The sequence below is a fragment of the Phasianus colchicus genome, chromosome 1 (genome assembly GCF_987193195.1).
Source record: "Phasianus colchicus chromosome 1, bPhaCol1.hap1.1, whole genome shotgun sequence".
Taxonomy (NCBI): domain Eukaryota; kingdom Metazoa; phylum Chordata; class Aves; order Galliformes; family Phasianidae; genus Phasianus; species Phasianus colchicus.
In genome coordinates, this window is record NC_143436.1 from 183,158,241 (window position 1) to 183,176,379 (window position 18,139).

The 18,139-nt window shown below is 43.1% G+C and overlaps 1 protein-coding gene across 4 annotated transcripts in view; it reads left to right on the plus strand.

The window, feature by feature from the left end:
* The first annotated feature begins 299 nt into the window (after positions 1–299).
* PDGFD (platelet derived growth factor D) overlaps positions 300–18,139 on the plus strand; it is a 137,614-nt gene continuing 119,774 nt past the window's right edge. For 2 of the 4 annotated variants that reach the window (XM_090133937.1, XM_031595891.2), the window contains exon 1: positions 302–808. In XM_090133937.1, the coding sequence (XP_089990063.1) occupies positions 679–808 (130 nt within the window). In that variant the 5' untranslated portion in view covers positions 302–678. Of the gene's footprint in view, positions 809–18,139 lie in introns of all 4 variants that reach the window. The other 2 variants (XM_090133938.1, XM_031595890.2) reach the window with 2 other exon arrangements.

Consider the following 18,139-nt stretch of genomic DNA (forward strand, 5'->3'; position numbering starts at 1 on the left):
GCATGACAGAGGAGCCCGTTCGTTTCTCCCAGGGATACGTGGTCTCCTGCCCAACGCCACAGCCCTCCCGCGGGCCCGAGGGTGCCGGGACACCCCGACACTTCCACCCGGCCCGGAGCAGCCCGTGCCCGGCTCCCTGCCGCCTCCCTTCTGCCCCCCGGCCGCCCCCTCCCCCGGGGCCGCCTCTCCCCCCGGCTGCGCCGGGTCCGCCGCCCTCTCCCGCCGCCCCACACCCCGGCGGCGGCTGCAGCCGAGCGGAGCGCTGCGCGGGGGCGGTGCGAGGCGCGGAGCTCCGCCGCGGCGGCCGCAGGGGAGCGCGGCTCCGCCTGGAGCCGGGTCACGGCGCGGCCGCCGGAGGGGAGGGGGCGGCGGTGCCCGCCGGGGGTTTCTCACCTTGCCGCTGCGGCCGGGCACAGACGCGCGGCGGAGAGTTGAGCGTGGAGGAAGTTTGGGGGAGTAACTCGGCGGCTCCGACTGCTGTTTCGGGAGGGATTTTTATGTGTTCTTTTTTATTTTATTTCATTTTCTTGCCCGGCTCACAACTCCCTCAGCCGCTCGGGCAGCCCGCACGAGCAGCGCACGCAGTGCGGGAGGCAGGCAGAGCCGGGGAGGGCAGCAGCTCGGCGGGCAGAGCCGCGTTTCTTCGCAGAGCCGCGGTCCCGTGCACAGCGGATCCCAATGCAACTGCTCATCCTCCTCCTCCTCTACGCCGTCGTCTGCGCGAACTTTTGCAGCCGTCAGGGCACCACCGCCCCTGCCCAAAGCGGATCTATCAGAGCCCTGCGCTCCTCCAACGTCAGGCGGGATGGTGAGTGTCCGTCTGCCTTCTTCATCCCCGGGGGCTCGGTCTGCGGACGGAGCCCCGAGAGAGCGTCCCGAGGGCTGCCGGCCCGGAGCGCGGGTGGCCGGGCGGGGGGAGAGAGGGAGGTGCAGGCGGGGAGGCGGCTCTGCCCGGCGGCCGCTCCCGAACTCCTGGGGGCAACGTGCGGCAGCCGTGCGGGCAGCCCGCCTCGCCCTGACGGCGCGCACGCGGCGCGGGGTGCCCGGCCCGGCCCGAGCCGCCGTGGCTCCGGGACGGTGCGGCCAGTTCGTCAGCTCCCGGTGCGCCTTCCTCCTTCTGGAGGGCAGCTTTGACAGAGGGGCCTGGGCCCGGGACGGGCTGTTCGCTGGGTCTGTGGGGCAGCGCTCGCCGTTAGTGTTAACCACGCTGTTGGCAAAGTGATGCCCAGCGATGGTGGGTGCCAGGGAGGGTGGCTGGAGGCTGTTAGACACTGAGGGCATGGTAGTGTGGTAGGGACGATGGTCCCAGTCTTCGTGTTTTAACACGGGCACGTTGCCTGTTGTGAGCCGCCGCGGCCTCGGCTACTGAGGTGCTGGCCGATCTGTGCCCTGTGGTGGATGACTGCAGGGCTGCAAAGCGTTGGCACAACTTACATTCACCTTCGGAAACCACTTGCTCATTGTCAAAGAAGACCAACTCTTAGGATTTGGGAAGGGGAAGAGCCTCTGCTGTGGGATCTGCAGGTTGTGTTCCAGCGCCCTGTGAGAGGATCTGCTCCTGCTTATTGCAGCGTAGCTCCTTCGGAAGAAAATGCGAGATGTTCTCCTGAAAAGGAGCAGAGTTCTGTTCAAGTCTTCAAGTTAATGTCTTTCAGTTGCCAGCATTTATATCTTTTGTAAATCCTTTTTAAGAACCCACTTACTTGAGTCATGTCCAAGATTGTACTCTGCATTTGCCAGTGTTTATTTTTCAGCGTGTATACAGTGCGTGTAATGGGTATACAGTTGATTTTGGAAGATGTTTTTGGTTCAGAGTTGGAGCCATATTGAACTTAGTAATCTTTTGTATACCTTTCCTTGTCAGTGCATGGTGGCGTAGACGAGGTGAAGAGACTTTTTCTTAAAATTGAGATAGCAGAACTGGAAACAAGACAAAATTGCAGTTACTTGGATCTTGGAAACCAAATTTAATCCAATACAAAATGTGTTTGCAATAAAAGCCCACATCCATTATTTCTGTTTCATTCTTTCAAATGGTTGTGCATTTTATCAAGCTTCCTGAGTTGTTAGCCTGCCATCTTAACCTTCTCAAAAGAGGTGATTTATTTCAAACTTACAGTGTGTTCCGTGGTGGTCTTTTCTGTAGAGTTGGTGGAGAAATCTGTAATGCTTAATGTGAATAAAGTTTTCAAATTGTTGGCAGTGTGATGAGTATTTTGCTCCACAGAAGAAAACTTCCTGTAGGGAAATTTCTTTTTGGAATGACTGAGAGAGCAAGGCTGTGTGAAATGATTAGTTAATTACTCTTTTCTCCGCTGTGGTCATCTATCTTTGCAGTTAAGCTCTGTACCCTTAAAGCTGTCTTTTACACCTTGCGGTGACTGAATTTTCTAGGTGCCAGGTGTGGCACCAGGCAGTGGGTTGTTTGGAAATGGCAGATCTCACTCTTGACTGAACCCACTGTGCTGTATGAATGGTAGCCAGGCTGATAACTATGGACAGGAAGAAGTGAGCTGATGCAGAGCTCAGACAGCTCTGTCTGAACAGTGGGGCATTAACCATGTAACAAGCAGGTAACACAACTTGAGGAAGACTGCGTACAGACCTCCATTTAGACCCTGCCTTGCTCTCTACTTGCACTCAGGACTTCTGTTTTTAATCTGCAAAGGACAGCGTATTCTGACATGGCCAGTGGAGCTGGGCATCTGCTCATAGCATCTAAAGCAGTTCAGCTGCCAACAGGCCTGAGTTTACTCCAGTGAACCAAACTGTTGCTTGAGTTTGTTGACCAAAGACCTATATTTGTGCCGCCAAAGGTTATGAGCTGTTTTCCAAATATTGCATGCATGAGACAAGCTCACAAGCAGCGTTCAGACCATAGTTGGCTGTACGCCACCAGAAGTATTTCTGTCTTTTACAATTCTCAATGTTTTGTTTTGGTCTGAAGTGCTGATATGGAATTGCATTAAAGACATGTGGATTGCATTGCTGAGTGAGGCAGACAGTATTTTTTGCATTGTAAGTATTTGCAGATATAGTGATATGGAATAGGATCTAAGTGCACACAATATGCTGGGAGTAATATGTTCCAACAGTCTCTCTCAAAATGCACAGCAAGTATAAAAACTAATTTAATATTATGTCCTGGGTTTGATGATCATGATTATTATGTTGTGGAATTAAGAGAGATACTGCAAAGGAAGCCAGATCTGTTCAGCTCTCTAAAAAAGAATATTCTCTCTTGGCATGTCCAAGACCACCTGCACATTTTATTAAAAAAGAAAACAATCCTTTGGATTTCAGTTTTCTGTTACCTCCAAGCAGGATAAACCAGAGGTACGGAATACACAGAGCTGTAATTCGGAGCCTTGGTCTTGCTTCTGGCCATAAAGAGCTTCTTACTGTGCAAGATTCCAGATTGTCTTTCCTCTTCTAGGTAAAGGAGATTGGTCTGTTTGTAATTGCATTTAGTGCAGACTGAGATTGCTTTTGGAAGAAGTCTATAGATGAAGGGCAACACGTACAAAATCAGTCCTAATGATTGCCAAACCTGAACTATACTTCCTGCTGAATATATTAAAAATATAAATAATCTGCTTACAAGACATCGTCTTGTCCTCATGCAAGGACAAGCATTGATGATTCAGCTGTCCAGTGTAGCACTAATCAATTATTTTAAAGCATTGTGGAGATGCCAACAACATTTATAGCACATGTAATGGTATTTATTTAAAGTCTTTATTAATATCATTATCTGTTAAGTCCTTTGAAATTTGTCAGAATTACACACAAAGGGCTTTGAGATGATACTCTTATAATCTTTACCTCAGTTTACCAAGTTGTAGTATGCATACAATTCTAGCTAATTGCAAGAAGTCTGATATTTTGGTTGTTCATGTGTACATGGAGATGAAAAGTGGAGATGAAAACTGCTAAATAATGTTTACTGTATGGTTTCCAGCTGACACATCAGTTGTTCGCTGATATTTGTTGTGAGCAAATATCTGTATGAACACTCAGTCTAAGAAATCATGCCTAATCTGTGCACCATCATGCGTATTTTCAACTTTAAAACCCAAAGTTTAAATGAAAGGCATAGTGTCAGATCATTTTAGTATGTAAACAACCGGAAGACATAGGATCAGTGTCTCCTGAAGTGGATTTGAAAATCCATGAAATCAGACAACTTAAGTTTTTTCGGAGTTTTTGTGATTTTTATTTTGAAATGAAAAATTAGGAGCTTTCAAGCCTTGGATTGCTTGTGTCCACTCTCCCGCCGGGAGAAGCGGCAGGAGCTTTTGGCTGTCCACAGGGATATGTGCCATCAGTGTTACCCTGCACTTCCAAAAAGAGTTTGACAGTTTGGGCTGTGTTCTCTCACCAGATGGATGTTGTCTGCTCTCGTGAGAAGAAATGAATGAATCTTTTTAAATACTAATTAAGAATGGCTTTGTATCACTAGTGATGTAGGATCCAAAGTTTTGGAATACATTTAAAGTGTTCTTCTGTAGTATAGAGTGTGAAAAACATTGCATACATGTTCTTTTTTTATCAGAATCTGCTGACCTTGTGTCAAGTGCAGAATAACTAAAACACCTTCCAAGCTTCATCACATTACCAAAAAATAAATTGAAAATTGTAATTTGCTGTAGTAACACAATTTGTTCCTTGATTGTTTAACCTTGATGATGTCTCTTATCTGTAAAATTAACTGTCTGGACTAAAGAGTAACAAAGGATATCACATGAGAATTGCAACCCTGACTCAGCAGCAAGCACTTTGTAGCAGTTCTCCAATTGTGCACTGAAATGTATTTTGCTAGGTAGATGGATATCACATAGTGGAAGTTGCTTTATTTACAACTCTCCATCCGTTCTCCTAACAGTTCTGGCTTCTCATTAGTACATTTATTTGCAAGAAGCTTAGGCCAGATAATTATTAAAGGGCTTACAGAGAAAACTAGGTAATTGTGTTGCTTTGATTCCTAGAAATGAAATACTGCTGAATCCCATTTTGTAAAGCACCTAGGAATAGAAATAAATAGGAAACTCACGGGGAATCATTAGTGAAGTGACATTCTTTGTGTGCTTCACTTTGTGGATCTATGTAATTTCATTAAGGAATGGAGGCTGCATCCTGCAGGATTCTGTGATAGCAAAGCTTGAATAGCTTGTATGAGGATGTGGCTATGTGCAGTTAAACTAACTTTGTCTTATGAAGCAAGAGTACAACTACTGGCAGAATCTGTCAAATATTCTGTTAAAATAAGAACATATACATGCAATACTTGTGTATCATAGGCATATTATGTGCACACATACACAAAGATATCTTGTACCTTTTACATAATGTATAGGTTATATGCTCGTACATAATACATAGGCCAGATGACATGAGGAGGTAGCACACAGTATAAATGGTTACCAAATTAGCATCATAAATTTAAATATGTTATACCCAGGAACCTTGTTTAGAAAATAATCCCATGCAGGTTTCATGTGACTTTCCAAAGTCTCAGCTGAACAACAAACTGCTAGACAGAAATTCCAACCAAACTGTTCTGTGTAGTTGAGGTTATTTTTACATGATGTCACCAGCCATATCATCTATGGAATTTGAGTTGTAACCAACAGTTACTCTTAAAGGTGTTTATCAACTGTCCAGGCTGCAAGTGGAAGTTCTGAAGTTCTTTACCTGTTGATTCTGTGATTCTGTGATTTTGTGATTCTTTACCTGCTGATAATATTTTATTAATTAAGGAGAAATTTATAGGGAAAGGAATTGTCAAAAACAGAAGTTCTTTCAACAAAAATAATGTACAAATTCACTACATTACATTTCTATCATTTCTTCCTTAGACAAGATATAAATATTACATAAAAAGAAGAGATCTACAAAATATGTATTCTTTGTACAGCAGGAAGCCTATTTGGCAAATAGTGAATGAGCAGACAGGAAATTGACTTCATTCTATAATTCTAATAATGACATCTATACAAAAGGTGCAGCAGAAGTCTGAATGTTTTATACTCTAGACTTTTTATGTGAATCATCTTCCTTATGTTAAAATATATCTACATCAAATTGTAGGCTGATTCTTTGAAACGCAAGTATCTTACAAGTCTGGTTTGAACACAGGAAAAGTAGGCACCTGCCTTAGGTAGCAGCGTCCAAAACATCTGATAGTGTCCAGCTCCTTGTTGTTCTGGAGGCAGCAATGGTGACCTCTACAGGTGCCTTCCAGCCTCACCCATTCTGTTATTTGATAGTGGGCTGAGGATCAGTGGAATATGCCCTCCTCCAGAAGGAGCAGTTGCTTGGCCCATTTTTTCTGTCTCCTCTCCCTTTCCCCCACATTCATGCACATTCCCTTGTTCTTCATGCACAGCAGCAGCAGGTGCTGTGACACCTTGTTCTCCCACAGCTGTGCACCCTGCTGTGTCCCTTCTCGCCTTTCATTCCTCGTGTAGCAATGCTCAGTTTGGCCTACCCAGTTAAGAAAACTTGAGGTGCCTGTCAGCTGTCAGTAGCATGTTCCCAGCTCTTAGAAGGGACTGTCTGCCTCTGTGTGCTCTGGAATCTGTGGGCCTAGAGATTTGCCACTTAAAATAAATTTAATGAGTTCTAGGAAATACCATGAAGGTTCTGTGTTGGCATTCTCTAGTAAGAATTTACCCACTAATGCAGGAAATTTTAGTAGTACTACTTTTAGTATGTTGATTCAAATTGTATCCAATGAATGCCTGGAAAAAACTGCTGATTATATTATATTTAAGAGGGTGATTACATTGTGCCATATTTTAGATAAAATGCGCCACGTATATCACTGCTTCTGGTGAGGATCTCTCAGCTAACGGATTGGAATGGGTTAGGTGCCTTGGCAGTTTATTTCAAATCAATCTCCTGTTTACAGAACTAAGGAAGCATCCTGTTTACAGTATCAAACTGGATAGATTTTCTTCTGGGAGTGTGGCTTTGGCTCTCGTATTTTTGGTAGTGAATAAATCCTACATGATCTCAAGCTTCCTATTGTACTTGAGTAATCTTCAGTTTCATGCTTCCTTTTTGATCTGTGTCCCACGCTGTGAAGGCCAACATCCCTAATTTCTGCTTTGGCAGTCAGAGCTGTGCGTATTTGGAGTTGGGGCAGGAGGACACACTTCTACCTTCTGTGCGAACTTCCTGCCAATGTATTTTAGCCCCGCTGTGCATTGGGACTTGCTGTTGTTAAAAGTCTATAAAAATATTTATTAAACGCTGTGGTCCACAAAGAAGTTGAAAAATAGTCAGCTTGACCTTCATTGCGCTGAAATCAATGGCAAAAACTTCTATCAGCTCTTACTGCTGAGGGGTCTGGCTCACACTTCGTATGAATGAATGCAGGATAAAGGAAGAGGCTTAGGAATTCAGTTATAGGTTTGGTATGTAGGCACATTTTACAATGGGTTCACCATGTCCGGATAGTTTTTCTCCTATACTTACGATCTCATGTGTCATTCACAGGATATCCTACAAGAGACTTGATCTGCAGTACAATTCTAAACAAGACCTTAAGGAAACCTGTCGGTATTTTAAAAAGTCTTGTATTGTTTCTGTTTGTTTTCTTCTTGTTTTTTTTTTTTTTTTTTTCTTTAGTTGAAAGGGGCTTAAAGTGTAATATGCGTGGGTTTTGTTATTATTTTCTTGGATCAGTTACAGATGATTTTTCTCATAGCTGCATGTGTTTCTAATCTGATGTGACTCACAGTAAGAATGTATTGAGGGTGAAGCAGCAGCCCAGAGTAGTTAGAGAGGAATAAAAATAGGAATAAAAATAGGTACGCCGAATGTTGATTACCAGATGTACTGTGGAATTTGGAAGCTCTTTCTGTACCCTTGTGGTCTTAATTTTTCAGCCAGGAATTTGCTTGAACGATAAATACTTTGCTTCAGCAGATGAGTGACAGCAGTGCTGCATGAGAACGGCAAGTAAATGGTAATAATGCCTTTAGATTCTTTGTGGAAATGAACCAACACAGCTTCTTAATCACAGTGTCTCAGTAGGGACAAGCACTGATAGGAATGATACCACTAACACATCAAAATGTCAGTAAAAGCTTTAAACCTCATCACAGAAGTCTACAGAGAATTTGCTGCTTTGAAATCAATAGAAAGCCCTGATGTTACTGCACTCTGGTTTCTTTTCCTCCATCAGGTTGTAGGCCTGTGCTTTTGCTGCTATGACTTTCACAATGCTGTCTTTCTGTCATGGATGTAAACTAAAGCACTGCAAACTTCACTTATAAGAGGAAGGCAGAAAATTATTTGTTGGTATAAAATAGATGTAATATGGTAATTTGAACATGATAACAATGACTTAACAGAATTTGAAATGGCTAGGTACCCTTGATTGTTTGCTACACAGAGGGTGGGGGCTGCATAATGAATATAAGAGCAAATCTTAGGGAAGCTAGTATAGCTTAAAACAGTAAATCACTTAGGAAGGATCTGTCAGCAAGGCATCACTATGTCCCAGGTGAATCTTGAGAGGTTTTCTTAACCAAGAAGAGATTCTGGTGTGCATCCAACTGCTTGCAAGAAGAGCTCTCAGAGGCGCTCTTAGGCTGCTTGCTGTTTATAGGGTAAGATGATTGATTCATACGACTTAGATCTATTGAACTAGCTGTCTGTTATCAGTTGTCTGAGTACCTGGTTTGAGACAATATGGTGGTCATTAACCATCTTCATTGAAACCTTGATTGTCATTAATGCCAAGTACCAGGTCTTTTGCATCTCGCTGTATGTTCTAGGCCTTGGGCATAATGACCAGGCTGGGTGAAGAGGCAAGGAGTGCGCTGTCACTCTTGGATTGCTCATGAGGAGTTCTGAGTGACCTTCATACTGAAACCAGCATAGGATTCTGGTTTGCCTCATTCCAGTCCGTTCCATGTGACCTGGGGTTCCTAGGTCTCTGTGCCTGTCTGTTTTGCAGCTATTCCGGGAGCATGCTGTGTGGTCATAAGCTGGCACAGATATATTCCTTCCATCCTTGTCACGGCAGAGAGCAGCTCTTGCCTAGATAGGATTGGTTTTATTTTTGTTTGTAATTAACGCTTACTGTGCAGAAGAACTTGATGACATCATACGCATTTCTTACCGTTTTCCATTGTTCATTAGATCCTGCAAAGTGGCAGCCGAAGTTAATTTCTAAGCAAGAGGTAAAATTCTCACATCATGTAGTAACTGTCTGGCTGCTCCTCCTGTAGATGTGATCTCCCTTTATGTAAGTAAACTAGTGAACCTCCAGAGCCAGTTCCTTGACATCTACTGTATAGTACCTTCAAAGTACATTATGTTGCCTCTGAGAAATGGATGCTGCAGGGGAGCTTTGTGTCAACTACGCTTTGCAGGACACTTGAATGAGAGGTGTCCTGTTTGTGTTCTTGGGCCCATACAGCAGTCAGGCTGTGATGCTGCATCCCCACCTCCGCACATGCAGCCTGCCTCCCAGCAGAATTGAGGACACATGACAACGTGGAAACAAGCAACTATCACAGGAAGGAAACTTGCTCTCATTTCAGGGGACCCTCATGCGACATCCAGGGCAGATCCTGAGGACCAGTCCTTCCCATCAGGGCATGCTGAGGAGGATGACGGGTGGACTACCATGGCTCTTCATCCTGCTCTTTCCCCAGTCCCTTACCTGATCCTGGCACGTGTGAAGCAAGGACCCATCTGTGGGCAGTCCTCATTGCATTTGCCACCATTTTTACCATATTCTGCCATAGCAGAAACACTGTAGTTAATATGTTTTGCTCACTGTAAGGGCTGAATCACTTGGAGTGGCAAAAGGATCAACCCCAGCAATCATCACACGTGGGCAGAGATTGGAGACCCTTACTGGGGTGTGTTAGTCCTTAAAATGCTGCAGCTTTGCTGCCACTAGTCTCCTGTTGACTGTCATCATCAGAGATGCTGCCCTTGTTGCAGACTCAGAGCAGTGTGGTGTGCTGAGGACCCGTGGATAGCTGTTTTGGAGAGCAGGGAATCATGTGAAGCAACCGTATTATAGTCTGCATAAAAGTCAGATAACTTATCTTGCATGCTTACCTGAAAATAACTTCCGTGGAGTGGAAATAAAATGGCAGCCTCCCCTCCAAGAAACAAAATGGGGAAATCCTGCTTTTTGTATCATTGAGTGTTTCTTGGGTTTGGTCTCACTCAGTGCCTAAGCAAACAGGCAAAGGCCATAAGAAAGTAATAATAATATACGTAATGATATGTTGGCTTGGATTTGTGGATTGTTTTGGTGGTTTTCTTTTGGAATGTTAAAGGCTTTTTTTGTCAGTAGATGCAGAGGGTATTTTTTAAAGCTTGCAGGTAGTGCCTTTTATTTTTGTATAAGGATCTTGTCTCAGGATTTCTCTCCACAGCCTATGGAAATGCTGTTTCCTGATGCTGCTGTTATTTTTGTGCTATCACCAAGTCTGGCAGGACTTAAAGTCAAATCTTGTCAAGTAGATTGCTTTTCAGCTTACCTTGGGTAAGCCATTAGTCAAAATATTGACTGAGTAGAAAAGTGTCACTTGTTTTTCTTATCAGAAGAGAGACAGAATATTTTTCCATATATGCTTTTGCAGCCAAGTAATTACAAATTAAGTACATGTCACTGTAGTTTTGACAGTATATTTCTAGCACTTCATGTTCAAAAAGGCCTTCAAAATGATTGGCCAAACAGGAACAGAAATACCCAGGGCTGCCTTATTTCTTTCTAAAGATGACAGCCAGCCTGGTAACCAAATGGGGCTTCTGTTTCTATTCTGCTCACATGGTTAGGAGAGAACCATTTCTTGTGCTCACTTCTTGTAGGTAAATATCATTTACATGATCACAGAATGGACTGTCAGGGACCTTTGGGTCCCTCGGGCCCAAGCCTTGCTCCAGCAGGGGCACCCAAAGCAGGGTGCCCACAGCTACGTCCAGATGGCTTTGAAAGATCTCCAAGGACAAAATCCCACAGCTTCTGGGCAGCCTGTGCCAGTGCTCCATCACCTGCACAGCACAGCAGTGCTCCTGCTGTTCAGAGGGAATCTCCTGTTTTTCAGTTTCTGTCTGCTGCTTCTTTTCCTGGCACTGGACACCACTGAGCAGAGCCTGACTCCGCCTCCTTTCACCCTCCCAATTTTTCATTACTGACATCAAGACACAGCAAAAGAAAGCTGCAAATTTCCTCAGTTCTGGGAGTTGAAGATTTGTACTACCCGTCCAGTCACCGAATTTACTATATTGTAAACAAAGCACTGTCCTCACTAGCGTTTAATAATAATATAATAATGCAAATGAAAGCAACTGGAAAAAAAAAAAAAAAGGAAGATCTTAGCACCAGAGATGTTTTCATTTCAGTTATTAGCAAGACAAAAAAAAAAAAAATTCTCAGCATGACTAAACATGTAATATTGACCTCAAACATTTAAAAAATGGAATTTGAAGTCCCTGTAGATGAGAAGTGCGGTTGATTCTGCAAAATTTTGAAGTGCGCATAACAAAGAAGGATTTGGATAGTGTGTTAAGGATCTTTTCTGCCCGTCCTTGAACTATCTCATCTGTGTCATGCTGTTGGACACAGAAGGTTATCCCCTTGTTCCAGCTCGTGTGGGCTGGCAGAACTGTGGCAGCAAGGAGTCTGGTATGCCATGAGGTATGGCATTTTTCATAGAATCACAGAATCATATAGAATCATAGAATCACAAGGTTGGAAACGACCTGTAAGATCATCTAGTCCAACCGTCTTCACACTACCACTGCTACCACAAGCTACTAAACCATATCTCGCAGCTCCTCGTCCAGACGCCTCTTGAACACTGCCAGAGATGGCGACTCCACCACCTGCCTTGGCAGGCCATTCCAGTGCCTGACCACTCTGAGAGAAAAAGTTCTTCCTTAAGTCTCACCTAAACCTCTTCCGGTACAACTTGTGGCCATTTCCCCGGGTCCTGTTCGTTGCCTGTGAGAAGAGGCCAAACCCCTCTTCACCACAACCTCCCTTCAGGAAGTTGTAGAGTGCGATGAGGTCTCCCCTGAGCCTCCTCTTCTCCAGACTAAACAATCCCAGCTCCCTCAGCCACTCCTCATAAGACTTGTGCTCCAGACCCCTCACCAGTTTCGTTGCCCTTCTCTGGACACGCTCCAGGGCCTCAATGTCTTTCTTATAGTGAGGGGCCCAAAACTGAACACAATACTCGAGGTGCGGCCTCACCAGTGCTGAGTACAGGGGGACCTCTGTGCTCCTGCTGGCCACACTATTTCTAATGCAGGCCAGAATGCCATTGGCCCTCTTGGCCACCTGGGCACACTGTCGGCTCATGTTCAGCCGAGCATCAACCAACACCCCCAGGTCCCTTTCCTCTTCACAGTCATCCAGCCACTCATCCCCAAGCCTATAGCGCTGCTTGGGGTTGTTGTGGCCAAAGTGCAGGACCTGGCACTTGGCCTTGTTGAACCTCATTCCATTCACCCCAGCCCAGCGATCCAGCTTATCTCAGTCCTTCTGAAGGGCCCCTCCACCCTCAGGCAGATCAACAGCACCTCCCAACTTGGTGTCATCTGCAAACTTACTGTTAAGAGGAACAGATGATGATGTTTGGTCTCTATATTCCCCACTGAGAAGTGTGGGACCAGCACTCTGCTCCCGCCTTGTGTGAGGCACATCTGTGTCGTTTTGTGTCCCTGTGTATCATTTTCAGTACCCATGAAAGATCGACTCTGGATGTAAACCCTTTCACTACCTTACTTCCAAAATCTGTAATTATGCAATTCTAATTATTATGTGATTGGGCTCCATTTGTACAGTAATTTACTGTAACTATGACCTTACTAGTACAGTGTGACTTCAGCCGCTGTTCATCCTCCACTAATGACTAGCAAATAAATGCTAATCTATTTTACAACTTTTCTGTTGCAAAAGTACAGGTGGCTTAATTTGCACCTAGTTTCTGCATTATTATGAGTCTTTCTTGTAATAGGACAATTTTTAGGCATCTCTGCTGGGGGGGATTGAACTGTGATTAAGCTGTTAATATAGTTTGAGTGAGATGCACATTTCTGATATGAGCAGGTATTTCTAGATCCACATGCTAGGGATTCATATTTTGCATTTACCAGTGAAGAGAAGGAACAAAACTGGCTAACCCATGTATAAAATAGCTATGGCTTTTCTCTCTTGTGGTTAGCAGAGGAGAAAGGAATATTACAGAAAACGTGAGAAGCAATGTCTTTATTTGCCTTTCTCTAACTCTGGTAGCTGGAGACAGTTCTGTATGCAAAGAAACTCTGTTGAGGAATCTTGAGAGAAAACAGTTTTTGGTATTGTGTCTCATAAATCTGTCGGGATCATTCAGTCAGCATGGAGGCAGCTGCTGATACCATCTAATTTTAAGCATGTGAATTAGTAATTATTCTTTTATAGGATTTATTACTGTCTGGTGATGACTGTCTCCCCCTCTGCTTGTTCTGGCACCCTCCAAACTAAAATATAATTAATACATTCAGACAGCCTCAGTTTCCTCTGCTTGGAGAAATTCAAGAAGTCCAACGTCTTCTTCGGAGAAATTTCTGGTGTCCAGGGCTTCCAAGGGTCCAGTCTGGGGACCTTATCATATTTTGTCACCTTCTACACCATCCTGTTTTTCTAGGAGAGAATGAATGGTGCTTCCTGGCCTGTCACAGTGTGTGTGTAGCAGTTAGTCCATCTATGGGAGGGTAATAAAATAGTTTGCAGAATTATTTGGTTCTAGTGTAAATATTCTGTGTTCCCACAGAACATCCTGAAGATAATATGTGGCCTACATGCTGTTTGATTGGTGTTTTGTTCCTTGAGCTCTTCCTGCGAGCGTAATTTTGAAATAAAAATTCCATCCCCCTCTGTTTTGAAAACAAATGAACACCTTGCTATGGACTAAATGACATCATCAGTCAATAAGAAGGTTCCCATGTCTCCACAGTTAGGACTTCTCTCAAGCAAGTGCAGAGTGTTACATATTCATTTATTTCCACTTTTTGTGCCTAATATGCATTGGAAATAAGCAGATGCTTATCACTGTGTAACTCCAAGTTCAGGTGTCGAAATGCTACATTTTTGTTTACTCTTTCAGTATAAACTTTGTGCACTATGTTTTATTGTTCTGATAGGCATGCGTAAGTCACTCTGAAAGCAATGCCTCCTATCTCCATGGAAACTATAACAGATGCAGAGAGCACAGTAACACTGTTTGAGTTTTTGAGAGCAAACTCTCAGCTACAAAACATTATTTTTGAGCATGGTCACCATCATGAGCTGTGCATTTTCACCAGTGATGAACAAAAGCCTGCATACCGTGCTCATAAAATCTGCACTGTTGGATGTCACCGCTGTCACTGTCACCACGACTGAAACACACTGCCTTCCTGTGTTGTCACCTGCTGTTTGGTCTCCATAAACATTCAGCAAATGTCAGTGAATATCATTGGGTGCCATTTTTTCTGCATGGAGGAATTCCATTCCACGCTTTTGCTTCACATACACTTCCATGTCAGACACCATTCCGTCAGACTACCTCTCTGCTGCCATCTGTCAGATGGCAACAAAATGGAATGGAATATTGGTGGGAAGGTTCAACCTCTACTGCCATACCACCAACGTCTGCCTCCAACATCACTGACCAACAACATAGAATAGGAGGCTTTTTTTTTGGAGTAGCCCTCACAGAAAAACACTTTTCTGCTTCTAGAGTTGTAGTGCTGTCTGGACATAAAACTTTTATATGACAATAATAAATGTTGTTCTAAGCTATAATCATGCTTTATGTGTCAGTGAAAATCTTTTAAAACCTGTGTTGTTTGGAAGAATTGATGTTATGTGATCTTGATAAAATTAATGGCGTTGTGGAGTCTATTTACTTTTTGTATTGTTTACATCTGTTCACTGGAAATGGGGACTATTGGGTCTGCCATGTTCTGGAGATCATTCTGCACACATTTTATGCAATTGACATATTTCTCTTCAGGATTGCTTTTCAAGGGCGTTTTTCTTTAAATGTAGGCCTTGATTATGTGATAAAAAACACTGTTAATTAAAAAAGCATGCGTTCTGGTTCAAGGAAGAAATGCATTTAAAATCATGACAGTGTATTTGAAGAAGTGAACAAACTGCAATGTATTTAAAGCTATAATATGTGGCATCAGATAACCAGAAATTCTACCACTGGAAGTATTGCTGTTTTCTTAATTACACATGGAACTGGAAAGCTATATTTATCTTTTGAAATCATCTCAAGTTTTGCAACCATATCTTATTAACCACCTTTATTTTCTGTATTTACAATGGGTTGAATAATGGTGTTGGCATTTTTTCAGTATCGGAGGCTTTAATTGTTGTGGTACAGAAATTTCACTCATGTTACTCATGGTTTCAGTTTTCCTGGCAAATGTAGAGTGAGTATTCTTCTCTCATTTCTCATAATTCACTCAAAATTGAGAAATGAGATTGGGCTTAAAAAAGAATTTAAAAAAAAACCCACAAAAACAGAACTGAAATGGGAATGCTCATTTTTTCTTTCAGTCCATAAGTACTAAACAGGAACTACTGACTGTAAGAATTTTAAGCATATGACGTCAACAGTGCAGAGAAAAACACAAAAGATACAGTTAGGGATCCTGCACAGATATTTTCAGAACTATTTTCATTTTCAATTCATTTTATTCTGAGGTCCATGATTCATTTTGTAAATATGGGCATTATTGTGTATGTAGGAGCAATGGCACTCATTAATAGGCAGTATTTCCTTTATTTACTAAATCAGACTTGAATGCAAAACATGTTATGGTTGTTCTTTTTCTGATGTTTTCAACACAATTAAGGTAATTTTATTTAACTGAGACTATTAAAATGCTGGGATTTGCACATTTTAATTGAATTTTGATTTCTATCCAAATGCAGCTGGATGCAAACCACAGTCAAAACAATCATTTTCATTATTACAAATTTGTCTTAAAAATCACAAAATTAAGAGTATGTACATGGTGAGGCGAAGTAGCTTTAAATACTATACCTCATCTTCCCAGGGAGCAGACAGAATTTCTATATCTTGTGCTAAATTATATTTAATTTCAGACAAATATTTTCTTAACGTTTGTATCTTTAAACATTCTTTTAAAACAAGCAAGTCAGAAAAGTAAAAATGAAAACTCAGATTAAAATTAAAGATACGTATCTGACTTCACTGTTGGCAGCTTTAAATCCAGATGCAATTTGAGATGTGAATCAATCCATCTTTCCAGTGCCACCGCAGAGTAGCAGACATGCAGTGCAGTTAGTTTATTGGGTTCTGGCTGCAGGCCTGTACACAAATATGGGTGTGAGCATGCGTGTTGGCCTTATATTTAAGGGATTTATACACGTTTACATTCAGTTTCTTTCTGCTTTCCTGTGTACTTCCATGAGACAGACATAGCTGATAGAGAAAACAGTCTTAGCAAACTTTGGTTGTCTAAAAAACTGGGTGTCTCTTAAGCTTCCCTTGTAATTGAGGGGGAGAGAAGAGCACCTGCAGAGAACAGTTCATCCTGAATGTTTTAGATGTCCGTCTTCAGGCAAGATGAATTGCCTTCTGCTTGCACATTCTTTTATCACACAGCAGAGAACAAGCCCAAGCAACTAGGTCACCAGCACAGTAAGCTCAGAAGAGAACCTGAAAATATGCCAGTCCTTATCACACCCTGAGGAATGGAAGTGTTGTTATAACTCTTCAAAATGTTGCATCTTTAGGATAAGATTAAAGATTTCTTCAGTGATGAACAGTGGCTTTATCCTGGTTATTTCTGACTAGTAGGTGATAGCAATGCATCACTCTAGGAGTGTGAGCTTCAAGAAATACCTTCACTACCACTGCATTTGTGATAAAATGGGGAGGGTTGGCACTGATCTTGGAATAAGAGCAGATTTAAGAATGTATTTTCCTTCCCTGTTTTCAAAATCATGGACATTTATTAAATAGACTTATACAGAATGTATTTGTACAAGGTCTTCTGTTAGCAATTTTTTATATGTACAGAAGTCAATTGCGATTGCCCAGAAAGGTTGTGGATGCCCCCATTCCTGGAGGTGTTCAAGGCCAGGTTAGATGGTGTCTGGGCAGCCTGGTCTAGTATTAGATACGGAGGTTGGTGGCCCTGCGTGTGGCAGGAGGCTTGGAGCCTGATGATCCTTGAGGTCTATTCCAACCCACAGCTGTTGGTGATGCCTGTTGACTGCAGCACTGCCCCTACTGGGACTAGCAGAGAGTGTTGGGGCTCTTCAGCATGGAGAACAGAAGGCTCTGGAAGGACCTTATAGTGGCTTTCCAGTACCTGAAGGGGGCCTACAGGAAAGCTGGGGAGGGACTTTTTATACAGGCTACCTTTTTATAAAGTAGCAAGGGGATGAGAGGAAATGGCTTTAAACTGGAAAAGGGAAGATTTAGACTAGATATTAGGAAGAAATTCTTTACTGTGAAGCTGGTGAGACACTGGAACAAGTTGCTCAGAGAGGTTGTGGATGCGTCCTCCCTGGAAACATTCAAGGCCAGGCTGTGAGCAGCATGGTCTAGTGGGAGGTGTCCCTGCCTATAGCAGGGGGGTTGGAATTGTATGGTATTAAAGATCTTTTCCAACCCAAACCATCCTATGATTCTATGAGTTTGTGATTTTGTGAAGTACAGTTGTGAGAGCTGAGCCTGAGCCAAGAGTGCTGGAGGGGTGTGTGTGTGTCGAAGGGGTGAATGCTGGCCCCAGAATACAGGGCATTGTTAATCTTCTTGTAGGAGCATCCCTGTGAGCATAACTTTGAGTATGGACAAGCTGTATGAGCATTTAAGGGTGAATATGAATCTACACTTTATGGGCCCTTTACTTTCTTCATTGCCGCAATATGGTTGTGTTTTGTTTGTGTTATGGTGTGTAACTGAAGCCTCTGCCCCTTTCCCATTTTTCCCTCATCCAGTCTGAACCCACTGGAACATAACAGAGTCAGAGACCTGTGCCTGCAGATTTCTTTCCTGGGCACAGGAAAGCAGCAGCCCACCCGGTAACAGCTCAGGATTTGTTCATAGCATGAGATACTAAAGATGCGCAGAGGAGGAGCTGGGCA